Here is a 27619-nt window from a genome sequence, read left to right on the forward strand (position 1 = left end):
ATCTCATGACCATAAGATTATGACCTGAGCTGAAGTCAAGAATTAGATGCTTAACCAACTGAGCTGACCAGAAGTCTTTATAGAATCCCACTTCTATGCTTTAATTTTTCAAGTTGGATTTTGATTCTTTTTTCCCCAATGCTGGAAAAATTACATGAAATTAGGAACCTTTGTGGGCATAAATACTAGAGGAAATCATGAAATAATCTATAGATACAATTTTTTTTTAATAAAGGACATACATGTCTTTTATCAGACAGACCCATTTTTTGGTTGCTTATTTATTCATGCAGTATTATATAGTCTTCAAAGGCAGATGATTTAATCACCAGTGGATTAATAATGATGTGAGCATTAGATGGTTCCATTGAAAATGGCAAAACAAAGGGATCTGGGTATCTTTCTGGTTGTTTCCAAGGGCAAAAGTGGTTGCAAATTCAGTGTTACAGAATGAACTTTTAAGGGCTAATATACTTGCTCATGCAAATTTGTTCCTGTGCTTTGATATTTATGTAAGATTAATATCATGGTTGAAGTTGGAGAATACTGATTGATGATTTTCATGTAAAATGAGAATGTTAGAATAAATATGTTTCAAGATCATGATTATTTAAATTGCTTGATACTTTGGTCTTTAAAGGAAGATATTAACCCAGTTTTTATTATGAAAGTAAAACATTTTAAATATCTGAATTTTAGCAGCTGGCATAGTCTCTGTAAATTCTTAGTTAAAATAGTGTTCATTGCCTAATTATACTGTTAAGTCGTTCTCGTTTTAGTCAAACTCAGCGAAGTCCCCATGTATTTTATCGTCATGATTTAATCAACCAGCTTCAGCACAATCATGCCTTAGTTACTTTGGTGGCAGAAAACCTTGCAAATTACATGAATAGTATTCGACTGTATGCTAGAGGTATGTATTATAAACTATAATTAACTGTTGGGAATCAGCATAGGTTTCCCTTCTTTGGTTTTTGTTTTATCCTCAGTATTATGTCAGAAATGAAAATACATGTATTTTTACATGGATCAGAAGATGGAAGTGAAATACTCTTAAAAATCCATTCAGCAACCCAAAATTTACACCAACTAAACTTTAGGTCAGCTTTTCAAGGCATGTTACTAAATGCTTATCTTTTCACATCTCGGAGCTCTGTCTACTATTACCACATCAGTTGCTATTCTTTTGGGTATTTCTGAACTTTAAATTTTTGCATTCACTTGCCACACTGCTTTTCAAGAAAACTTGATTAATAATCCCTTTGTTTTGGAGTAATACATTACAGTTGTTTTTAATAAAAAAAAACATTTATGGGCGCCTGGGTGGCTCAGTGGGTTAGGCCGCTGCCTTCGGCTCAGGTCATGATCTCAGGGTCCTGGGATCGAGTCCCGCATCGGGTTCTCTGCTCAGCGGGGAGCCTGCTTCCCTCTCTCTCTGCCTGCCTTTCCGTCTGCTTGTGATTTCTCTCTGTCAAATAAATAAATAAAATCTTTTAAAAAATAAATAAATAAATAATAGAACATTTAACATGTTCCATTGTTCAAAAAAAATTATTAGCAATTTACAGATGATGATATATGTTCTCATTGGTTCTAAGATTATGGAATTGTTTAAATATGTTGAGGGGCGCCTGGGTGGCTCAGTGGGTTAAGCCGCTGCCTTCGGCTCAGGTCATGATCTCAGAGTCCTGGGATCGAGTCCCGCATCGGGCTCTCTGATCGGCCGGGAGCCTGCTTCCCTCTCTCTCTCTGCTTGCCTCTCCATCTACTTGTGATTTCTCTCTGTCAAATAAATAAATAAAATCTTTAAAAAAAAAAAAATAAATAAATAAATAAATAAATATGTTGACATAAACTTTCCTCTGGTCTCAACCAAAAATCTTTTTAATATTTGCCATATGAGGACTCTCTTCTTGGTGCTTTAAAGATCAATTTGGGGCGCCTGGGTGGTTCAGTGGGTTAAAGCCTCTGCCTTCCGCTCCGGTCATGATCCTGGAATCCTGGGATGAAGCCCTACAGTAGGGTTCCCTGCTCTGCAGGAAGTCTGCTTCCTCCTCCTCTCTCTCTGCCTGCCTCTCTGCCTACTTGTGATCTCTGTCTGTCAAAGAAATAAAATATTTTTTTAAAAAAATCAATTCCAATATTATGTGTCCTTATCAAAAGCTTTACTGGAATGTATGTGTGCTGGAACACAAAGCATTCTTCCAATATCTGTACCTCCTCTGTATTACACCAGATTTGTAGACAAACAGACAAAAACCCGGCTGCCTTGTAGGTCCAATTTTGTATGTTTAAGTAAGGAAGAGAAAAGTTTTCTGCCCTCCAGTTGAAAACCGGATTGAGCATAATGTGTAGCTTAAACCACTACTACTCTGTTAATGTGCTATGTCAGGAGTTACATACTAAAAATGTGGATATTTTTAATTCTCATTATTTGACTATAGTGGTGGGCTCTTTGCTTGTGCTTGTGCCTTAGATAGTTGAGGTGTATATTGTTTGATGATTTGGTTAATAGGTGCTTATAAAAATCCCCACCGAGCAGGGAGCTCTGGGACCATGACCCAAACCTAAGGCAGATGCCCAACCACTGCGTGACCCAGGCACCCAAGTATAAATTAAAAAGTATTTTTACCTAGTATTACTCATTTTATTGAACTAGTAACTCTTTGGAAACCTACAGTAGGAAAGTACAAGATGAGACTTGAACATGATAATGTCATAAAGTGTTTATAAAGAAGTATATTGGCATATCAAAAAGAAAAAGAAGTTATTGTTCACTATGTCAGGCTGTAATACTTGGATCATCAAAAGAATGACAGTATGGGGTTGCCTGGGTGGCTCATTTGTTAAGTATCTGCCTTTGGCTCAGGTCATGATCCCAGGTCCTGGGATCAAGCCCCCACAGTACGGGGTCCCTGCTCTGCAGGAAGTCTGCTTCTCCCTCCCCAGTTCCCCCGTGCTTCTGTTCCGTCTCGCTGTGTTTTTCTCTGTTAAATAAATAAATAAATAAAATCTTTTGAAAGAAAAAATGCTGCTATGGATCATAGCCTTTTTGGTATATAGTGCTTGAGTCCATAGTGATATAAAAAATAAATGGAGAATGTTAGCTAAAAATTTAGGAGAAAATAACAGATGAAAAAAACTGCTGAGTTAAATTTTGATGAGGACCAGAATAATGACAGAGTATGAGGATATCATTCTACAAATTATTATCTCTTTTGTGGTATTTCTTGTCAAAAATACATAACTTAAATGTAACTAGAGGTAACATGAATCCAAATTAAGTAGCATTGGACAAGTAGTTTTTTTTTATTCTTTCTTTTATTCTTTATTTCTTCAAAATATATATATATATTTTTTTTGGTCAGAGAGAGAGGGAGAGCACAAGCAGGGGAACAGCAGGCAGGGAGAGAAGCAGACTCCCCGTTGAGCAAGGAGCTCCATGTGGGTGGGCCTGAGCCAAATGCAAAGACTTCACTAAGCCCCCCAGGCACCCCAAGAAGCTTTCTTTTTTTTCCTTTAAAATGGTCTATCAAGATAAGAAACATGAAAAAGAACTAAAGAAATTTTAAGGAAATAATTTCATGCAGTATGTGAGCCTAAATTTGATTCTGGCCTGGAGAAAAAAAGAAAAGTATAAAGAATATTATTGGGATTGGATGTTATTGGGATGAAATTTAAATGTCGGCTGTGGATCACATAATACTCTTTTATTATTAATCTTAAAATCAGATAAGTATACTGTGGTTTGTGTCTTTGTTATTTGTAAATACAGTTTTAAGAAGTAAAGTAACTAGTATCCAAATGGTTAACAAAACTGATAAAGTGCATTTATATAAATATGTGTGTGTCATATGGGAAATCCTAATAAAACACATGGACAAAATATAAGTAGTAACATGTATCTGGGTAAAAAATAGTTCCTTCCTTTTTTAGTGCTTTGAAAACATTATATCAAAAAAGAAAGTTATATACAGCTGTCCTCTTCTCTCACCAATTGATCCAGCCAAGTAAACACGCACACATTTTTAGACAAAAGTATTTAATATATAAAAAGCAGAAAAGTGGTAGTCCACAGTTTAGTCTCATAGCACTTCAAGTTCAGTGCTCTGAACATGTAGTGGGGAAAAAATTTCTAAAATTTTGGAAGCTTAAGATTTGATCAGTTGATGTCTCTCAAGAAGTACTAAAAAATCACTGACATGCTTACTCGTAAGGAAAGTTTAAAACAGTCATTATATGTGGGTCTCCTTTCTTTACTGAAATGGACACAACATTGCCAAATATTCTGTATTATTCATCTTTGTAGCAATTCACAGTTTTATATCCAGTTGCAGTTTTTCTGATGTGGAAAATTAAAAAAAAAATTGGAAATTTTGGTTTGCCTTTAACAATTATAAAAGGATTAGAATTCTTCGGTACCATTATTGACACAGTCAAGTTCTAAGAGATATATAACACACTTACCAGTACTTACAACTGAAAAGGAATTGTATAATTTCTAAATCCTTTGTACCTTGCTTCAAAAGTTTGAAATAAATATCTGATTTCTGACTGACCATACTTGATGGAAGCATTTGATTGCCCATCTTCTGTTCTACATACCAGCTTGATTCCAGGCAGAGGGCTTTATCCAAGCATTGTAATTCTTCTACGATGTTCTTTTACCTAATACTGAATAAACAGACTTGGGAGAATTTTTTTTTTAAGAAAAGGTTTTTATAATGGGCACCTGGGTGGCTCAGTGCTCAGTGCTCTCTCTGCCTATTTGTGATCTCTCTCTGTCAAATAAACAAATAAAATCTTAAAAAAAAAAAGTTTTTATAAGTCTGAATTGACTTCTTCCTTTTTAAGTAAAACATCTCTCATACACACAAAGTAGCATACATAATATTTCTAGGACAGATGTACTTTTTAATTTTCTCCTTTGCTTTTTCACTGACTCTGAAGATTTTTCACCTAGCATATATGATGTTAATAAAGGAAATCCAAAGTACTAATCCTGTGTTTTAAAAACAGGATTTCCTTGGGGCGCCTGTGTGGCTCAGTGGTTTAAAGCCTCTGCCTTCGGCTCGGGTCATGATCTCAGGATCCTGGGATCGAACCCCGCATCAGGCTCTCTACTCATCAGGGAGCCTGCTTCTCTCTCTCTCTCTCTCTCTTTCTCCGTCAAATAAATAAGTAAATAAAATCTTTAAAAAAAAAAAAAGGATTTCCCACTGAGACTAGACCTGGTTATATTTGTTTTTGTAATCATACTGGGATGGTAAGTTTTTTTAATATCTGAGGCTGTTAGAGACATTGGTACTCTGGTGTTGGAGTACCTTGATAACTTTATCAACTACAGTAGTGCCTTAGTCACCCTAATTTTTTATGAGTGCCTCTAGTGATATTTTTACTCTAGAATTCTTTCCCTGTAAGAAAAGTTTTAGTATTAATGGGGGGAAATGAAGGGGAAAAAATCATAAACTTTATTCACAAATGCTTCAGTATATGAAGAATGAAAGAGAGTTGTGCTGAAAAACTTTTGATTGCACATCAGTGAATTTTACTTTTCTTTTGGCTATGTAAAATGTTAATTTTGTGGGGAAAATTGGATATATATGAATACTATTATTACAGGTTGCCTGATAATAAGTGATTATTAACTTTATAAATTCTTTTACTAAAAGTTAACAGTGATGTGGATATATATGTGTATTATGCATAATTTTTATTAATTTGCAGACCATGAAGACTATGACCCACAAACTGTAAGGCATGGAAGTAGATACAATCATGTTCAAGAAGTCCAAGAACGGCTTAACTTCCTTAGGTTGGTTTTAAGCAGCTAGTGTTGTTCTCTTGAAGGCACAGATAAAAAAGCAGTGTTGATATTCATTATACCCGTACTTAACGTGGCCATTCCACCCTGCAGATGAATATTTTCCCACCTAAAAAGTATTGCCAAAACTTAATGTAACATTTCCTATGTGTTCATTTTTAAATACTTTTGAGTTATTTGCTAAGCTTTAAGTTTTGTCTTTTTTTGAAGACAGCACATTTTAAGTTTTAGAATATAGTTTATATTTATGTTAGAAATAAAAATTGATCATTGTACGTTCTCATATTTCGAAGTATAAGACAAAAACAGCTCTAGGGAACTACATTTTCATTAAGGCTGTCATGACAGTAAGGAATAGGGGTTTTGGTGTGCTTTGGGTGCTCTTTTTATCCTAACAGTGGCTAACAAAAGTTAATCTAAAATAACATTCAGAGGTGATTGAGGAAAAATGGCCTGTCTTTTAAAAAAACAAAACTAAATTTGTGTTAGGCTGAATTGGTCAGTATATTTAGTATTTAATTTAGTATTTAATGACCTGTGTATGTGTATGTGGATATGTAGCTTAAATAGTGAGAGATTTCTTAGGAGTGCAATTACCAGATCCTAGCAGAAAAAGCATATTGGAATCAAAAGTATTGTCAAAAAAATACTGACGGGTTTTTTTGTGTGTTTTTTTTTTTCCATAAAATCTGTTCTATTTATTATTTTCAGATATTAATTTGGGGGAATTTTCTCTTTGGATTACTATTTCTGTTACTGGACCATATAATAACTTAAGTAGAAATATTTAGATTGACATATACATTTAACAATTTTATAATATGTTGAATTGATCTCATCTTCTCCAGTATTAGTGTTTATGTTATTTGAATTTGAGAAAAATTCTAGTTATCAAATTTTATGACATTTCCTTAAAGGGCCCTTTTTTTAAAATCACCTGTAGTGGGCTATTGTTGATGGGTATATATTGTATCTCTTGGTCTACTGGAAGAGATAAATGGTTTAGAATTTATCTACTCTATTAATAAATTAACAAAAAAATCTGTGTTTCTATGACACCAGTAAAGTTACTGCCAAAGTTGCCAAAGTTACTGGGAGTCTTAGTTTGAAAAGTTTTGTGTTTCACTGCAAACAATAATGCATTTTTTGTGTTTCATTTTTCTGGGCCTTTTGTTGTTCAGTTACATATGAAGGTGTGAAGGATTAAAAGCTAAAAGGCTCTTTATAGACAGACTTAATAATTAAGGAGATGTTGGAGAACATATAGTTAACACCCAAAACAAACTCACAGACATTAAATAAATACATCATACTCTGTTGGACATGAAGTCTCTATGATTTGTTAAGTAAGAATTAAATGCAAAATTAGCTTCTGTTTTCTTTCAGTTATTCATAGAAATAGTAAACAGTGGGTGGAGCAACTTCTAGCTAGAAGAAACTAGAATCTGAAGAAAGAGACCGGAACCGTCATAATTTTACTTTATAATGACATAATGACTTTAATAGTGGCAAAATTAAAAGCTCTGGAGAACATCAGTGAATATTATACTGATTATTAACATAGAAATGAGCTTAAATAACATTCACTTACCTCTGAAAGTTATTTAGTGTAATACACCATTTTCTGGTGAAGCCATATAAATTTAGGAAACTAAATCAATATCTGGCTTCAAAAGCTCAGGGGGGGAAGAGCATTTGACTGCAAAAGCTGATCTTGTAGAGAACAGAACAAGGAAGAAATTTTAATATTGAGGTGAAGTCATGTAGCTGACACGTGTTATGCTTGTTAAATAAATGAGTTTATTTTTTTTTACTGCTATCTATAAGTTCTTTTGAAAGAATAGCTCTTTAAACTGTAATAAAATTTTAATTTTGATAAATGTAAGTTCAGGCATATATTGAAAGAAATTATGTTTGGGGATTGCGTAGATCTAATTACTGACTTTTTAAATTTTTCCAAGATTTTTATTGAAGGACGGCCAACTGTGGCTCTGTGCTCCTCAGGCAAAACAAATATGGAAATGCTTAGCAGAGAATGCAGTTTACCTTTGTGATCGTGAAGCCTGTTTTAAGTGGTATTCCAAGTTAATGGGGGATGAACCAGACTTAGATCCTGATATTAATAAGGACTTCTTTGAAAGCAATGTGCTTCAGCTTGATCCCTCCCTTTTAACTGAAAATGGAATGAAATGTTTTGAACGATTCTTCAAAGCAGTTAATTGTCGTGAAGGGAAACTAGTCGCAAAAAGAAGAGCCTATATGATGGATGATTTGGAACTAATAGGATTGGACTACCTTTGGAGGGTAAGTGAGAAGTTACTACTTCTCTCTTGTTTGCAGACATTGTACCTGAGGTCTTCTTTTAAATATACTTAAATCATAATTTTGCCTGTAAGATATTTGTATTTATCACCTACTTTGATGCTTGTCATAGGAAATCTGGGGGAAGAAATTGTTCATCTTCAGTTTCTTACTATATCACTTCTGTTTGCCAGTTACTTGGGGCTTTTTCCCCTTCATTTTTTCTTTTACCATCTACCACTGGTGTTCTTGTTTGACTTAATCCAGAATCTTTTCAGATGCATATGAATATACCATTCATTGTCTACCCACACATTTTTCACCCACCCCTCATGAAAGTTACTATCTCTTTTACTTAGATTAGCTCTTAGGAGTTACTGTATGTTTACTGCCAAGATGAATAATGGATAGAAGAGAAGACTTTTATTTGGGAGGAATTTTGAGTTAATACCTTTATTGACACTTTAATTTTTTATGTTTTTAAGTATATGGGAGAGAAAAGTTTAATTGTATTCTATTTAAGGCTAACATTGCCATTTTGGTAGTATAAATAAATCATGATGCCACCTTAAATATAACCTGTTTTATTTTTTTGTTGTTGTTTTGTTTTTTTGTTTTAATTTTTTTTTGTTTTTGTTTTCTATTTGACAGAGAGAGATTACAAGTAGACAGAGAGGCAGGCAGAGAGAGAGAGAGGGGGAAGCAGGCTCCCTGCTGAGCAGAGAGCCCGTAACGGGACTCGATCCCAGGACCCTGAGATCATGACCTGAGCCAAAGGCAGCGGCTTAACCCACTGAGCCACCCAGGCGCCCCAAATCTAACATGTTTTAAGTTATGTATTTCAACTTCTACTATATTTTTGTTGTATTGAGTTTTTGTTCTTTGTATTTTTTGCAAACTATCGATTAAGATATTCTGTACTTTTTCATTAAAGTCACCAATTTTCAAATTTTGTTAAAAATCAGTAACCTCAAGGCACCTGAGTGGCTCAGTAGGTTAAAGCCTCTGCCTTCGGCTCGGTCATGATCCTGGGGCCCTGGGATTGAGCCCCACATTGGGCTCTCTGCTCTGTGAGGAGTCTGCTTCCCTTCCTCTCTCTCTCTGCCTGTCTCTCTGCCTACTTGTGATCTCTGTCTGTCAAATAAAATCTTTTTTTAAAAAAAATCAGTAACCTCTATTAAAAGAATTATATAATAATAGTTGAATTGTTCCTTGAAAATCACACAGCTTGTCTACCAGTTGCAGAGTTAAATAATACTGATTGAATTTTATTTTATCCTTTTCATTTTTAATCAAAGTTCTCTAAAATAAAATTTTAATCAAATTTCTGGAAGACCTACCTTTTAGATATTTTCATTGTTTATTTTCAAGTTTATTTAATTTTATATTGCTTCATTTTAAGTGCCAAATTAAAATAATTCTTGAATGTTACTAATACTCAAATTTTTGGATCTAGGTTGTGATTCAGAGTAATGATGACATTGCCAACAGAGCCATAGATCTCCTTAAAGAGATATATACAAACCTTGGTCCAAGGTTACAGGTCAATCAGGTGAGATTTAAGTGCATAAAAACTTCTTCTTCAGCTAAGTCAGAAGTGCTCTAGTGTTCAGAAGAAGCTTTTTAAACTTACAACTAGAAATTAATTTTTTAACTCTCTGTCAAAATATTTAAGACTTCAATTCACATTTGTCCCTTAAAAATACTAACTTAAAGAATGTTCATTTGGAAGTTACCCTTAGGTGGTTGGTATTACATTGAACAACAACATTTTTTATGTTGATATAGCCAGAAGTTTGACTTATTGGACATTAGGTCCCAAACATTTTTTCCTTGTTTTGTTTTTAATAATAACATTGTTTAATTTCTCATTTTCTTGTTGTCAGCTTCCTTATAAGTATTATGTTATGTATAGTATATAAATATAGAACTGATAGTTACCTACAGGTTGAAATTTTATTTCACTTTTTCAGATTACTGACTGCCATATTTGTTTTTAAGCAACTTCATCTCTTTCTTGGACCTATTATTTATAGGTGGTTATCCATGAAGACTTCATCCAATCTTGCTTTGATCGTTTGAAAGCCTCATATGATACATTGTGTATTTTGGATGGTGATGAAGACAATATTAATTGTGCAAGACAGGAAGCCATTCGAATGGTTCGAGTATTAACTGTTTTAAGGGAATATATAAATGAATGTGACAGCGATTATCATGAGGAAAGAACGATTCTGCCTATGTCAAGGTTTGTAAGAAATTAATCCACTAGTTAATTTGTAGTCATTTATTATTTTCCTAGACAATTAATTAGGAAACAAATGACTTTTATGGGTTAAAAGGGCAATAAAGAAATTTTCATTCTGGATTTCTGTGTCTTGTCTTTTAAAAACATTTTTTTGCATTCTCATAGATATATTTTTCTTTTGAGTAGAAAATTTTGATTTATATTTTAGTTAGGCATTATCAGTTACTAAGTACAATTTTTCTTTTTTTTTCTTCTCTTTACTTTTCTTTTCTTTTCTTTCTACCTCCCTTCCTGTCTTGTTTGATTTGGTTCCAAGCTATTACCATCTACTAAGTGGGAATGATATTTTATAGCTACTGTGTATTTTTATTTTAATGATACTCATTCACAGTAGTAAAAATAAAATTCTTAAAATCTATTTATTTAATAGATATGAATAAGAAAGTCTTGAAATGGTCTTTGCTAAATTTTCTTTAGATTTGGGAACTACTATAAAATAAATAATTTACTAAATTATTTATTAGTATAATTATAAATAAATTCAATTTTATGCACTATGGATCACATAATCATAAATTAAGTAGACAGCAAGCTGAATTATTTAAAAATAGTTCAAATGGCATTTTTAGAGTTGGGAGAAGTTTATAGAGTAAGTACTATCAGATTTTTTTAAATTGTGATCACTATTATGAATAATATAAAATGCTTCTTTTTGTTTTGGATCTTATCTGTGAGAAGAAAGCATTGCAAGATAAGTATTTTTGAGTGACTGTTTTTAAGAATTTTTGTGAATGTTTAAGGAAATGTGCATTTTAACATTTCTGTTGATACTTTGAAGTGCATCCCTTCTATCTTTGAAAATACTCTTAGTGTATTAAACTTTTGTAGCTTTAAATTAACTAATGTCTATTACTAATTAGCATAAAGTGGAAATCTCTGGTTCTGCAGCCATAGAAACAAAGATCAACCACAGTGGAATATAACCATATTGTATTTCCAAAATTAACTAATGTTCATAACTTACAGAAACAGGTATTTTTAATAGTCTAAAAAAAGTAAATTTAACTATCTTCCTCATAATAAGAGAAGCTTCATGTTGTTGGTAGGCTGCTGAATATGACTGTACTTTTTTTAATGTATTTATATATATAAAAATTACATGAATATATATATGTATATATATATATATATTTTTTTTTTTAGAGCATTCCGTGGTAAACACCTCTCTCTTATAGTTCGATTTCCAAACCATGGCAGACAGGTTGATGACCTTGATGTATGGTCTCATACAAATGATACAGTTGGTTCTGTACGACGATGTATTCTCAACCGTATTAAAGCAAATGCGGCCCATACAAAAATTGAACTCTTTGTGGGTGGTGAGCTAGTGGATTCTGAAGATGACAGAAAGCTAATAGGACAATTAAACTTAAAAGATAAATCAGTAAGTACATAAAAATTTTCAGATATTGCCAAAAAGGGGGGTGCCTGGGTGCCTGGAATCATGACCTGAGCCAAAGGCATGATCGCAGGGTCCTAGGATCGAGCCCCGAATCGGGCTCTCCACTCAGCCGGGAGCCTGCATCCCTTCCTCTCTTTCTCTCTGCATGTCTCTCTGCCTACTTGTGATCTCTATCAAATAAATAAATAAAATATTTTTTTAAAAAATACTCCCAAAGAATTAAACATTGAAGCTGTTTTTTATTCATTCAGTAAATGTTTAATGAGACTTAAGCTCAGTTTTGGGTTATAATCCTGAAAAAGATAGGCATCATCATACTTGTACAGTGCAGAAAATAAACTACCAAATGGTTTTTTTTGAACATTACTTTTTAAATATTTCTAAGATTAAACCATAATATATTTTTTAGCCTCTAGTATATCAAATTTCTGTATTTTGTGGAAGTATTTTGTCTTTGCTACTAATATGTTTTCTCATTTTTAGGTAATTACTGCTAAACTTACACAAGTAAGTTCCAATATGCCGTCAAGCCCTGATAGTTCTTCTGATTCTTCACCTGGATCACCTGGCAACCACTGTAATCACTACAGTGATGGTCCCAATCCAGAAGTGGAAAACTGTTTGCCTGGGGTGGTAAGTTAACTACTATATGCGAAGCATTATACTTTGCTCTGCAGATACAAAGAAATGTATAGAATGGTTCTTTTTATAAGCAGTATACAAGTTCATAGATGTGGCAAATGTCAAATATATATATATATATGCAGTGAAGTATTAACTTCTGGATGAATTTTTTTTAATTTTTTAATTTAAAATAAAATTTCTCCATAGATACAGTATTACGTTTAGATAGAATCCATAACATACTATTAAATAAATACCTGAATGAAATTCTACTATAAGTCCTTTTGGGGAGAGAACTATTTTTAAAGAAATAGATAATCTGCTATTCTTATCTAATTCTTAGTATTTTTCATATGCAAAGAATAACTGCGTAATTTCTTCATGTTTTCTCATCCCTCCACCTCTTAAGAATTGTCACAGCTACTGTAACACCAGCTCCTTCAATGTTAGAGGAATTTGAGTCCTTTTAACAATAAGATTAGAGATTATCAGCAATCTTTACTCCTAAAGGGGTGAAGTCCCTTTTGTATAAATGTCTGAGTGCTATATGAAACTTAGAATTTACAAAACAATAGAACAACCGGTGCGAAGAAATTACTCAACATAGCATGGAAAACATAGTAAATTATTAAGCTTGTATCATAGAGGAACAGTGGATTTTTGAAAATGAAAGGATGGGGAAGGCAAATATATTTCAGGTAGTAAAAATGCAGATGTGATAGGTAGAAAGTGTATTTGGGGTTAGTGAATAGATTAATTTTAAGTAACAAAAATCTCTTAAACTTAGTTATAGAAAAATCTTTCTGTTTTCTGTATTCCAGATAATGTCACTGCATCCCAGATACATATCTTTCCTTTGGCAAATTGCAGATTTAGGTAGCAATCTAAATATGCCATCTCTTAGGGATGGAGCAAGAATACTTATGAAACTTATGCCCCCAGGTAAGAAAATTGTCTGACTTTCTCCACCACCACCCCCCAATCCTCTTCCCCTTGGATGTTGACAAGTACATGAGATAGAAAGAATATTTAGCATAGAGTGGCTGGCTCAGTTAGTGGGAGTGTGTGACTTCTGATCTCAGCATTATATTTTTATTTATTTATATTTATTTATATTATATTTATAATTATATATTCTGACCTCAGCAATATAATTTTTTTTAAGATTTTATATATTTATTTGACAGAGAGAAATCACAAGTAGTTGGAGAGGAAGGCAGAGAGAGAGAGAGGAAGAAGCAGGCTCCCTGCTGAGCAGAGAGCCCCATACGGGACTTGATCCCAGGACCCTGAGATCATGACCTGAGCCGAAGGCAGTGGCTTAACCCACTGAGCCACCCAGGCGCCCTCAGCAATATATTTTTTAAAGCAATCTCTACATCTAAAAATGTTACTAACATTTTTAAAAGACTGTTAAAATATTTTCTATTTTATTTTTTTTAATTTCTACTTTAATTTCAAAATAGTTAAATATAGTGTTACTTGAGTTTCAAGTATACAGCACAGTGACTCAACACTACATGAAAATATTTTCATTTCCTAGGTTGTTCACACTTGTTTATTCTAGATTTTTAAATTCATCCCTTATATTCACTTAGTTTTCTATGACATTTATTATTAAGTTTTTCACATTGTTCTAATTTTTAAAACAATTTTCCACATAGTCACATGTTGTATCTTACTTTCTTGTGTGTTTCCTCCTTTTCCTTTAGTGCATTTTTTTTTCTTTGATACAGTTACTGTTCTGGGACCTCTTTGAATAGACTTCTTTCGACTTCTTTCGGTGCATCCTGCTCTGTTCTTTTGTGATGTTTCTTGGTTGGGTTAGTTCTCATCTTGCTGAAGCACGACCTCCTAATAAAGGGTATTTAAAGGGAAGCACCTTTTTTTTTTAAAGATTGTTCATCTGAATACAACTAAAATCTCACTCAAAGGAATACATATTTTTTCATTTTGTTCTTGTTTTTTACATGCATTAGTTTGAACATAGAGTTGAAGGTTGAATGTTTGTTCCATTATAGTTCCATAGCAGTGTTGTTTGGTGGGAAGATTGAGCTGTTTTTAAGTTTGGAAAGGCTGGGATTTTTGTTTGTTTGTTTTGCTTTGTTTTGTTTTGTTTCCCTTGAGTTCTGAAATCTTAACAGTAAGTGCCTTAGGGAGGATATGGATGAGTGTTCAGTGGATCTTACTGGTGAAAAGGTTAATTTTTCCTTTTTTCTTTTGTGGCTTTATTTGTGCTTTTGAAGATTTTGTTTCATTTTGCTTTAGAATGTGTTGTTGTGTATTTGTGCAGAATGTTGCTAAGTTTGTCTTAACAGTTTTGCCTCTCACTTACTCTATTTTAGTTTTCCTTTTAAAAATTATTTGTGGGGTGTCTTAGTCCAGTGAAGCATCTGCCTTCGGCTTAGGTCATGATCCTTAGGGTCCTGGGATTGAGCCCCACATTGGGCTTTTCGCTCCGCAGGGAGTCTTCTTCTCCCTCTCCAGCTGCCCATGCTTGTACTCTCTCACTGTGTGTCAAATTTTTAAAAAAGTAAAATCTTAAAGAAAAAAACTCTTTTATAAAAAAAGTTATTTGTGGGGTATCTGGGTGGTTTGGTGGGTTAGGCCTCTGCCTTCAGCTCAGGTCATGATCCCAGGGTTCTGGGATCGAGCCCCACATCGGGCTCTCTGCTCAGCGGAGAACCTGCTTCCTTCTCTCTCTCTCTCTCTCTTTATGCCTGCTTCTCTCTCTACTTGTGACTTCTGTCTGTCAAGTAAATAAATAAAATCTTAAAAAAAAAATTATTTGTGGGGCGGCTGGGAGGGAGGCTCAGTAAGTTAAGCATCTGCCATTGACTCAGGTTGTGATCCCCCAGTGCTAGGATCAAGCTCGACAACAGGCTCCCTGCTCAGCAGGAGCCTGCTTTTCCCTCCACCTGACTTGTGCTCTCTCTTTCTGTGTCTATCACTGTCTCTCTCAAATAAATAAAATCTTTTTTAAAAAATTAGTTGTGTCTTCAGTTGACTCTCTTTTAGTTTGTAACATTTTTGTGATCTCTCTTTTCTGTTACTTCTTAGATTTGTTTTTATTTTATGAACATTTACAGTGTTTTTGCTATATGTTCTATAAAAATCTCATGTCTAACAAAACCCTGTATTTGTTATTTATTACTGAGGTAATTGGAAAATTCAGAAAAGTGAATAGTACAAACACATAGAACATTTTCTTCTTAAACCATATGAGAGTAATTTATTGATTTGATGTTTTTATTGTATCCCACAACAATCATGTGTTTCCTTCAGATGATGGCATTTACCATCATCTCCATCAAAAATTAACATTGACCATATTTCTATAATCTAACTGATCCCATTCAAGTTTCACTTCTTTTCAAGTTTTCACCAGTTTCTGCAGTATGTCTTTAGCAAAGAGATTGGAAAATTTGGTTTTAAACGGCCAGATAATATTTTTGCCTTTGCAGGCCAAGAGGCATAATGAAAAGTATTATGTAGGAACTTACGTAATGAGAGAGAAAACAAATTTCTACAACCTTTTTTTTTTTTTAAGATTTTTATGTATTTGTATGACATAGAGAGAGTGCGTGCACAAGCAGAGGGAGAAGCAGTGAGCCTTATGTGGGGCTTAATCCTAGGACCTTGAGATCATGACCTGAGGTGAAAGCAGATGGCTTAACTGACAAGCCACCTAGGCTCTTCCCACCCCCACAAACTTTTTATTAGCAAAATTCTAACTCTAAAAATAATGAGTGCAATTTTTTAAAATACTGATCTGCTTCTGAGAATAATGGAATTTTTGGTGGGAGGTATGATTTTTTTCTAAATGGCCTCAAAGTTTGTGATTCTTATCCTCAAAATAGTTGCAATTATTTGTTATTGCTGATCTGTAAGAGATAAATTTGATATATTTTATCTTTGATGTGGTTTTTCCATAAACAGGTACTACTGGTTATCATGTCATGACCAGTGCAACAGAAGAATTCATAGAATTCTCTTCATCCTTTTTTCAGTATCTTTTAATATTTAGTATGTTAGTACATTAGAGATTAATTGTTTTGAAATTTAAGCTAGATGGAAGCTCTTCACTTGCACAATTAAATGTATTTTAGAAGATTTTCTTTACACTTACATCACTGTTTGAAAAATGCTACAAATTTATAGCAGGCATATTTTCTAACTCTGACTCTAAAATTTTCTATACAGTTTGTATAGAAATGCATATTTTACCTTTTGTATTAACTTTGATAGCAGTGGGAAATATGTAGTCCTTGATATTACTTGTGATTTAAACAATATTGGCAACTAAATAACTTCACTGTACTGTTTTTCATTTAAAGCATGTTACAGGGCGCCTGGGTGGCTGAGTGGTTAAAGCCTCTGCCTTCGGCTCGGCTCAGGTCATGATCCCAGGGTCCTGGGAGCCCCACATTGGGCTCTCTGCTCAACGGGGAGCCTGCTTCCTTCTCTCTCTCTGCCTGCCTTTCTGCCTACTTTTGATCTCTGTCTGTCAAATAAATTAAAAAAACCTTTTAAAAAAGAAAATAAAGCATTGTTGTACCTTATAAGTTAAATTTATTAACATCAAGTCTGTAGCAGAAGCTACATTTCTAAACTTTTCAGTGTTTGGTTACAGTAGAGAAACTTTCTTGTTCAAAGTAGTTTTATTCTCAACCATGTGCTTTAAAAATCAGAGTTGAGCTTTATTACTGTGAAGCCATTGAACTATCATGTAGTAGGGCAATTTAAGATACCCAGGTTCTACTTCCAACATAAAGTCATAAAACTGATGTTGTTAAATCCATAAAAGTGAATGGTTTACTACTGGCACTGCTGTTTTAATAATACATGATAAATTCACATGTTTTCCACGGAATACTTACTGATGAATAATATAATGAATGAAAGATTGCCCAAGGGCTTTAAACATAACAAATTTTCATAAACTATGTAAATCTTTCCTCTTAAGTCTTTTTGTGTTCCCGAAATAACATATTACTACAGTGAGTTGTAACACATTCCACCAGATTGCACTAAATTAATGTTCTCTCATATTCTTTGAAAATGCTTTCATCTATGGTTCTTTTGTGCAGATGATTACTTTTCTTTTTTTTTTTCTTTTATTTTTTTTTGAGAGAGAGAGAGAGAGTAAGCATGAGCAGGGGGAGAGGCAGAAGAAGATGCATACTCCCTGCTGAGCAGGGAACAAGGAGCCAGGCACCAGGCTTATCCCAGGACCCTGGGATCATGACCTGAGCTGAAGGCAGATGCTTAACTGACTGAGCCATCAAGCACCTTGCAGAATAGTACTCCTGCTGTACTCCCTGAAAAGTTGACATTGGTTAAGCCTAAACAACTACTGAGCCACATTGATATCTATCAGCTCATCATGGGCTAAGCAAAAAATACTCAAAATTCATTGCTTTTGTTGTTTTATTATTGTGGTGAAATATAAATAATAAAACGTATTTAAAGTATAACTCCATAGCATTAGTTATGTCCTCAGAGTTCTTTCTATCCTTATGCCTCTATTACCACTATTTCCAGTGCCTTGTTTTTTAGTAGACTGTTAAATTGTTTCTAATCCTCTCAATTCCTAAGGAGTTTTTCTTATTAAAAATATTTATTTTCTCTGGATACATTTCGGAGGCTGCTGCACTCAGTCATGGTGTAATGACCTCAGAAGAGTTAAATGGCATTTATATCTTAGCCAGCAAATGAACTTATTTTCTTGCTCCAGTTCTAGAGTCAGTCGTTTACTTGAAGTTTCCTATAGTGTTAAATGGTATTCAGAACCTAAGATACAAGTACAAAGTATCCATTGCTGTTCCTTTCTCCTTGAAGTAAACAGTAGAAATTCTATGTTCTTATACATATGAAGCCACAACAGTATCTCCAGTTGCAGTCTAATCTACAGCCTTCCTTATGCTTTCTCCTCCTCAGTATTTTAGACTTACTTACCTGAGTGAAAAACCTTGTTTGCCTTTGATATGTGTGCTTATTTGTCTGTGTTACCACCTTTTCCATATACTGTACTTTAGTAAACCTACTTTCCAGTTTCTTGAGTCAAAGCTATTGTTCTACATAAAATTTAAGCTGGTAACTTTGTATATTAGACCCTGTTTTGGATATATATTGAATGTTCTAGAAATGGAAAAAGGAAGTACTACCTAGATAGCTTTGAGGTAAGACATTTGATTAGAACTAAAGCTCTGAAATGGAAAAGATTTCCAAAAAGTAGTCATACAATGTACTGGAACCTATTGAAGACTGAGGGACTGTGAGACTAGGAATAATTGTTTACTTTTAATTTTTTCTATTTGTTTTTTAAGAAGATTTCATTTATTTATTTGACCGAGAGATCACAAGTAGGCAGAGAGGCAGGTGGGGGGGTGGAGGAAAGCAGGCTCCCTGCTGAGCAGAGAGCCCAGTGCAGGACTTGGTCCCAGGACCCTGAGATCATGACGTGGGCTGAAGGCAGAGGCTTAACCGACTGAACCACCAGGCGCCCCTCTTCTATTTTTTAAACTTTAATTTATCTTGATACATAGTTGATACACAGTGTTTCCTTAGTTTCAGGCATACAACATAGTGATTCAACAACTATACATATACTGTCCTTATGGTAGGTAGAAAGTACCTACCGTCTGTCGTCATATTTCAGTCCCATTATTTCAGTCCCATTGATTATGTATGTATTCCTTATGGAGTACCTTTTATTCCAGTAATTATTCATTTCGTACTGGAAATATAAGTCATCCACAGCCTCTACCCTGGTGGTGGGACTCATTTGGCCTTAAAATATTTAGCCAACCGGTGATTACAGCAGCTCTCAGTAAAAATCAGAATTTCGATGCCTGGTTGGCTTAGTTGATGAAACATCTTCCTTCAGGTCATAATCTCAAGAGTCCTGGGATCAAGCCCCACATCAAGCTCCCTGCTCAGCAGGGAGTCTGCTTCTCCCTCTGCCGCTCCCTGTTTGTGCTCTCTTTCTCTGTCTCTGACAAATAAATAAAATCTTTAAAAAAATAAAATTAGAATTTAGCATCCTTATCTTTGTGATCCTCTCACAACACTTTTGAACAGCAATCAAATTGTGGAGATCCTTCGGAAGATCAAAAGCAAGTCCTTTGAACTTGGGTTTTTACATTTTACATTTTACAAAATGTGCTTGTGCAGCACTATGGGTATCTCTTAGAATCACACCTATTTATGAGGGAACCATACTTTTCTGGGCCAGTTTATATACCTGCTCCTTCACATCATCAAGCCTAATTTCAGCTGTAGCCACCAGGAGTGTGCATGCCACCACCCCTGATGATGGCAGTCAGGCAAAAAAGCATTGTCGTCTTTTCCATTAAAAAAATTTTTTTTAATCTTTTTTGTCCTGTTATAAAACCCACTCTTTATAACGCAATAATTTTAAAGCTTCATGGAATGATACAAAGCACTTCCAGGGGCATCTAGATGGTTCAGTTGGTTAAGTGCCTGCCTTTGGCTTAGGTCATGGTCTCAAGAGTCCTAGGATCCAGCCCCACGTTGGGTTTCTCCCCACTGTTCTTGCTTACTCTCTTGCCATCTCTCTCAAATAGATGATAAATAAAATCTTTTAAAAAAAAGAAGAAGAAGAAGAAGAACTTCCAGTACTCTTCCATGTTCAGTAATGGTTAACATTTTAGCATATTTGCTGTATCATTATTTATATAATAATTTTCTAGTTAGAAAATTCTACCTGAGAAAAAGTTACACACACCTATACCTTTTTACCTGAACCTCTCAGTGTTTCTTAAGCACAAGAACATTGGCTTACATAATAGCCTCCTATTTCCAGCCACTGGTAGCCACATTCTCCTTTGTTTCTTTTGAGTCTGACTTCTCCAGATAGCCCCATATAAGTTGATTCATGCAGTTTGTCTTTGTATGACTGGCTTATTTCACTTAGCATGAGGATATATTCATCCATGTTACCGTATTATCAGAATTGAATTACTTTTTAAGGCTGAATGTATATTTTGCTGTATTGTAAATCACAGTTTTGTCTTCCATTCATCAGCTAGTAGACATGTTGTTTCCAATATTATGATTAATGCTGCTGTGAACATTTTTTGGTTTTTTGTTTTTGTTTTGTTTTTTTTAAGATTTTATCTATTCATTTGACAGAGAGAAATCACAAGTAGATGGAGAGGCAGGCAGAGAGAGAGAGAGAGGGAAGCCGGCTCCCTGCTGAGCAGAGAGCCTGATGCGGGACTCGATCCCAGGACCCTGAGATCATGACCTGAGCCGAAGGCAGCGGCTTAACACACTGAGCCACCCAGGCGCCCCACATTTATTGTTTTGAACAGTTTTATGGGGCTTTTTGGATACATACCAGGGGATATACATACATGCTGGATGATTTAGTAAGCACATTGAGGCTTTTGGATACATAGTGCTGGATGACTTAGTAACTCCATGTTTAACAATATTGGCGAACTGCCAAATTGTTTTCCACATTGGCAGCATTCTTAGTCCCACAAGTAAAGTATAAGGGGCCGAGTTTTTCCACTTTTAATTGATACCTATTACTGTTTTTGAATTATTGTCATGCTAATTGTGGTAGAGGATCATCTTAACTGAGGTTTTCCGTTTGCATTTCCTTGATGACTAATAGTGTTAAAGTGTTTCTTCATGGGCTTACCAGACATTTTGTATCTTTGGAGAAATGTCTGTTATATCCTTTGCTTGCTTTTAAAGTTTTTGTTTTTGTTTTTTAATTGAATTTTAAATGTTACAGTACTTTACTTACTTTTGAAGTTTCTTTTTTTTATTTAATTTTAAATGGTACAGTGCATTCAGGTATAAATCCTTTATCAGATACACAACTACAAATATTCCTTCCTATCTTGTACATTTTCTTTTTTTCCCCTCTTTTTAAAAAAGATTTTATTTATTTGAGAGAGAACAAAATCATGCTGATGGGCAGGGGAAGGATTAGGCCCTCTGCTCAAGCCTGACACAGGGCTCAGTCCTGGGGCTCCAGGATCATGACCCCAATCCGAAGGCAGTCGCTCAACCAACTGAGCCACCCAGGCGCCCGTTCTTTTTATTTTCTAAGTTTACTTTTATACACAAAAGATTAATATTGATGTAGTCCAGTTAAACTGTTTCTCCTCTTGTCACATTTGCTTTTAGCATCATATGTAAGAAATTATTGTGTAATCTAAGATTATGAAGATTTACTATGTTTTCTTTTGAGAGATTATCTTTTTAGTTGTATCTCTTCATTTCTTGTAAATCTCACATCTTTGTACAAAAGGAAAATGCATAGCTCTTTTGCTGTTAGATATATATTAGGAAAGTTGTCTCTTTTAAATAGTACCTCAGTTTTTTAAAAGCCAAAAACAAATGGTTTATCATAGGGGGCAAATAATTGAGAACTTGGTGGCAGGAGCTTGTTTATGTTTATTTATGTTTCAGAAGAACTACTACTCAGTGTTGTGCAGTTTTGGATTTTTGTTTTGGTTTTTGTGGTTTTTTTCTGTCTCTAATAGGGAAGGAAGAATAGTTGATTTGAGGTCTCTGGATAGCAAACTGTTCCCTTCATGTTTTAGGTTGACTGTTAAAGAACCTTAGCTGATCATTAACTAGTCCAGGTCTGGTTATAGTTTAAGAGTTGATCTTAGAACTCAGCTTAATGGATATTTATTGATGATGTTCTATAATTAATACTCTTAAGTACATTAAATGTAAAATAGTAATATATGATTTACATTTTACTGTAACTGTGTTTTCTTTGCAGATAGCACAACAGTAGAAAAATTAAGAGCTCTTTGTTTGGATCCTGCAAAACTTGGAGAAAATAACCTTGGACCGGCTCTTGAATCACTTTTCTTTGGTCCTTCTGCCTCCCAAGTGTTATACCTAACAGAGGTTCATTTTATTTTTTTTTTTTCAAAACTAATTTTTACATCATATGGTAATATAAAAAATATGCATAAGAATGTAATCTTATTTAAGAATTTTTTAGTATTGATGATAAAGGAAATAAGTTACTTTAAAAATTTTTTAACATCTTTTAATACAGTCCCCTTCCCTTTTCTTTTTTTCCAGGTTGTTTATGCCTTGCTAATGCCTGCTAGTGCACCTTTGGCAGATGATTCCTCTGACTTTCAGTTTCACTTCTTGAAAAGTGGTGGCTTACCTCTTGTACTGAGTATGTTAACAAGAAATAACTTCCTGCCAAATACAGATACAGAAACTCGAAGGGGTGCTTACCTCAATGGTCTTAAGATAGCCAAACTATTGTTAACTGCCATAGGCTATGGCCACGTTCGAGCTGTAGCAGAAGCTTGTCAGCCAGTTGTAGAAGGTGCAGATCCCATAACACCGGTAATAAAAATTTTTAAATCATTAATAAGGTTTATGGTTGACATGTAATTTTTAAACTTTAAACTATTTAGTGATTCTTAAGTAGAGAATATAAGTTCAGTTACATTTGCATTGAAATGTAAACAGTGATTACACTGATCTCATAGGGCGCCTGTTCCCTAAGTCAGTTTGAGTTTCAGTTGTTTAAGTGTCAAAAACTCATCTGAACCTTTTATTAACTGGTACCTGAAAGATGAATAGAGACAGATGGTAATGAAAAAAAGATTTAATTGGTGTGTTGCCCATCTCTTCTCCCACTATGACAAATATAACCACCAAAATTGATAAGAACTTTTCTCAGCCATGGTATCCTCCTAATGAACATCGCTGAATATTCTCAGGATATACTGAGATTGATGCAAGGATTGAATGTGTCATTCACTTTACACTAAATTTTAGTTTATTTTATTTAGCTTTATTAAATTACTCGCTACAGATAAAATGCTTTAAGGATATAGATTTTTTTTTAGAAACAGGTTGGTTTTTCATCTTAGAAATTTGAATAATGATGGACATTCAATATTTAGAATTACCATTAATTACTTTAGATAGGATAATTGTATTGTGGGTTTGTTTCAAAAACGAGTCATATGCTGAGGTTTTTTTTGTTTTGTTTTTTTAATTTTTTTAAAATATAAACATGTATTTTTATCCCCAGGGGTACAGGTCTGTGAATCGCCAGATTTACACACTTCACAGCACGCTCCAAAGCACATACCCTCCCCAATGTCCATAACCCCACCCACCCCCCTTCTTCCAACCCCCCTCCCCCCAGCAACCCTCAGTTTGTTTTGTAAGATTAAGAGTCACTTATGGTTTGTCTCCCTCCCAATCCCATCTTGTTTCATTGATTCTTCTCCTACCCATTTAAGCCCCCATGTTTATGCTGAGGTATTTGAATAAAATACAATGTCTCGGATTTTCCTCCAATGTAATTCTGGGGAGATATGGTCAGACTGTGTGAGCTGAAGAGGGAGTGAAAAAATCGCACATTTTATTGATAATTATAAAAGCTAGATAATGAATTCTTTAGGGTAATTTAAATTCTTCTCTACTTTTTTTTTCCTTCTCTCTTTTGTATAATTTTGCAATTTTCTACTAATAAGGTTAAAAGAAAAATGCAGGTTGTACAGCAAATTTTAGTATTTATTTATTTGAGATAGAGCAAGAATGAGAGCGAGCACAAGCGGGGTGAAGGGAAAAGGGAGAAACAGACTCCCTGCTGAGCAGGGAACCTGATGCAGATCCCAGAACTTCAGGATTATGATCTGAGCTGAAGTCAGACACTTAACTGACTGAGCACTCAGGCACCCTTGCAAATTTTAAAAAGAAAATTACAATGCTCCATTTTTCACTTCCAGGTTTAATGTTTAAATTGTGCGTGTCCATGTTTAATGGTCAAATATGTCAAACTTAATGTTCTGATCACCATATTGTATCATTTAGTCATCAATTTTAGACATATTTTGGGTTACTCTTAACTTAAAAATCCACACATATTTGTGGATTACTCTTACTACCTATTTTGTAAGTGAAAATCAATATCTCAAGAGATTAACTATTTTGACCTCGATAATAAAATGACCTGAAATTTCAACTCTGTGAAGAGGCAGGCTGACTCTAAAACTGTACTTTCCTCTACTTTGGGTTTCTATTTGAAATTTCATTTTAGAGGCACTATGCAATTAGACTTCCAAGCATTTACTTAAGTAATTAATATGTATATACAATAAATAATACATTAAGTAAAAATGAAAGCAGGATCTGATTAAGGTTAGAGACCGTAAGTATTTTACCTAGTCATTCTGCTTTGGTCACCTTTGTGTCTGTAGAAACAACTTCACAAACCCTTGAGTTTCTTTTTTTAAAGATTTTATTTATTTATTAGACAAAGAGAGATCACAAGCAGGCAGAGAGGCAGACAGAGAGAGAGGGGGAAGCAGGCCTCCCGCTGAGCAGAGAGCCAGATGTGGGACTCGATCCCAGGACCCTGAGATCATGACCTGAGCCAAAGGCAGAGGCCCAACCCACTGAGCCACCCAGGCACCCCAACCCTTGAATTTCTTAAAATTCCTCTTTTTAAGAGGGTGCCTGGGTGGCTCAGTGGGTTAAGCTGCTGCCTTCGGCTCAGGTTATGATCTCGGGGTCCTGGGATCAAACCCCCACATCGGGCTGTTTGCTCAGCGGGGAGCCTGCTTCTCTCTCTCTGCCTGTCTCTCTGCCTACCTGTGATCTTTCTCTGTCATATAAATAAATAAAATCTTTTTTTTTTTAATTCCTCTTTTTAAAAATATATATGTAGATTTTTTTGTAAGAGAGAGCAAGCAGGAGTTGGGGAGAGGGAGAGAGAATCTCAGGCAGACTTCATGCCCAGCACAGAGCCTAGTGAGGCTCTTGACCTTACAATCGTGAATTAAGCCAAAATCACTTAACCAGCTGATCCAACCAGGTGCCCCTAAAAATACTTCTTAATAAAACTTTATTGTGAGGGGACACCTGGATGGCTCAGAGGGTTAGGGCTCTGCCTTCAGCTCAGGTCATGGTCCCAGGGTTCTGGGATCGAGCCCCGCATCGGGCTCTCTGCTCAGTAAGGAGCCTGCTTCTCCTTCTCTCTGCCTGCTACTCTATTTGTGATCTGTCTGTCAAATAAATAAATAAGACCTTTTAAAAAAAACTTTATTGTGAAAGAGAATGGGGTGAAGATGATGTAGAAATTTTAGCATGTTGGGAGGAGAAACATTATAGAGCACACATAGCACAAGTACCTTTGAATAAAATGAGGAACATATTAAAGAATGAAAGGGGGGGTGCCTGGGTGGCTCAGTGGGTTAAGCCACTGCCTTCGGCTCAGGTCATGATCTCAGAGTCCTGGGATCGAGCCCCACATCTGGCTCTCTGCTCAGCAGGGAGCCTGCTTTCTCCTCTCTCTTTGCCTGCCTCTGCCTGCTTGTGATCTCTGTCTGTCAAATAAATAAATAAAATCTTTAAAAAAAAAAAAAAAAAAAAAGAATGGGGGCACACCCGGATGGCTCAGTGGGTTAAAGCTTCTGCCTTCAGCTCAGGTCATGATCCAGGGTCCTGGGATGGAGCCTCACATCCAGCTCTCTGCTCAGCAGGGGGCCTGCTTCTACCTCTCTCTCTATCTGCCTGCCTCTCTGCCAACTTGTGATCCTTGCCTGTCAAAAAAAAAAGAAGACTGAAAGGGAAGGAATTGAGTTCTAAATTTAAAGGTTATAGGATAAGAAATTAAAGGTGTATTTATTTGGTGTACCTCATTTTTTTCAATCATACCATGACAGGAATAGCCAGGAGGGCTGGGGAAAGAATTTACCTGGAAACACGTTCAGAGCTGTGTGATTTATCTTCTCCATTTGAAAATGAACTCAGTTGTGGAGACAGTATTAAATTCATCTGAACAAGATGGGACCAGGGAGGGAGACAAACCATAAAAGACTTTTAATGTCAGGAAACAAACAAGGGGTTGTGGGAGGCGTGGGGAGGAATAGGGTGGTTGGGTGATGGACATTGGAAAGGGTATGTGCTGTGAATTATTTAATCCTAATGATTCACAGACTTGTACCCCTGGGGCAAATAATAAATTCCATGTTAATTTTAAAAAATTCATCTGAAAGTGGACATTGCAGTAGAATATTGTCACTCCAGAAGGTATCTAAGAGAAGTCTACAGTGTTGGCAATCTGAAATGCTTTTTCTGCAGATCACCATAAATCGTGCAGTGCATATGTAGGATTACATCCTAAAGAGAGTGATGATGGATGAGGACCAGAGGGTTAAGCTTATATTATGCAAAATTTTTTGAAAATGTGCTTATGGTTTTTACTTCCAAATAAAAATGTTAACTTTTACAGATTAACCAAGTTACTCATGATCAAGCAGTGGTACTACAAAATGCCCTTCAGATCATTCCAAACCCATCATCTGAGTGCATGCTTAGAAATGTATCCATACGTCTTGCCCAGCAAATATCTGATGAGGTTAGTATCAAGCTGAAGAGTCTTGCCCAGAGTCTGGGTTGGTTTATTTTTTGTTATTTTTGATATAGTATCTACTTATTCATAAATAAATGAAGATTCTCACTATCTAGGACCAGATATTCTGAGATCATAAGCCTCGATTTTATTTCAGCTTAAGTTTCATAAAATTCTGCTATTAATGTTATCTATTAATATTCATGCTTTAGAAAGTACTTTCTAAACAGGCTATTTGAGATAAATATTGCATGAACTAGGTCAAAATAAAACATATGATGAGTTTAAAGTAATGCTACAGTCAAGAAAACAGCATTTTCATCAATCCCAGAAGTTTTCTGCTCCTGGCTATAAGCAACCACTTCTCTGCGTTTGTCATTATAGAATAGTTCTCTATTTCTTAAATTTTGCAAAATGGGATCATATTGTGTACTTTTTATGTCTGAGTTATTCCAGTCAGCATGATTTTAGAATTTTTCAGTCTCTTATCTGTATGTGGTTTATTCCATTTTAAATGTTTCTACCTTTTATGGTTATCTTCCTTGTTCTATTCATAGACGTTAGAATTATTTCATTTTTTTACTATCAGGAATAAAACTATTTACTTTGAAAATTCACCAAATCATTTGTGCTTTGGTCAGCTGATTTTTTCCTTACCTGTGTTAACCATAGGAATCGAATGACTGGGTGACTTGGTTTTCCTGTGTTTTAACAAATCTTAAGAAAAATATCTATAGAGCCAAATTAGATCTTAACCTGAAGCATATT

The 27619-nt window shown here is 34.9% G+C and overlaps 1 protein-coding gene across 7 annotated transcripts in view; it reads left to right on the forward strand.

Annotated features, from left to right (window-relative positions):
• The window catches only part of LOC123394027 (probable ubiquitin carboxyl-terminal hydrolase FAF-X), a 156075-nt gene that overhangs the window by 72640 nt on the left and 55816 nt on the right, over positions 1 to 27619 (forward strand). For all 7 annotated transcript variants that reach the window (XM_045087484.1, XM_045087485.1, XM_045087482.1 and 4 more), the window contains 11 exons: positions 780 to 913; positions 5728 to 5815; positions 7786 to 8128; positions 9582 to 9677; positions 10162 to 10373; positions 11577 to 11817; positions 12319 to 12468; positions 13281 to 13401; positions 22235 to 22365; positions 22546 to 22824; positions 26732 to 26857. In XM_045087484.1, the coding sequence (XP_044943419.1) occupies positions 780 to 913; positions 5728 to 5815; positions 7786 to 8128; positions 9582 to 9677; positions 10162 to 10373; positions 11577 to 11817; positions 12319 to 12468; positions 13281 to 13401; positions 22235 to 22365; positions 22546 to 22824; positions 26732 to 26857 (1921 nt within the window). The remainder of the gene's footprint in view (positions 1 to 779; positions 914 to 5727; positions 5816 to 7785; positions 8129 to 9581; positions 9678 to 10161; positions 10374 to 11576; positions 11818 to 12318; positions 12469 to 13280; positions 13402 to 22234; positions 22366 to 22545; positions 22825 to 26731; positions 26858 to 27619) is intronic.

This window comes from Mustela putorius, unplaced genomic scaffold (genome assembly GCF_011764305.1).
Source record: "Mustela putorius furo isolate JIRA1106 unplaced genomic scaffold, ASM1176430v1.1 tig00001149_pilon_pilon_pilon, whole genome shotgun sequence".
NCBI classification, from domain to species: Eukaryota; Metazoa; Chordata; class Mammalia; order Carnivora; family Mustelidae; genus Mustela; species Mustela putorius.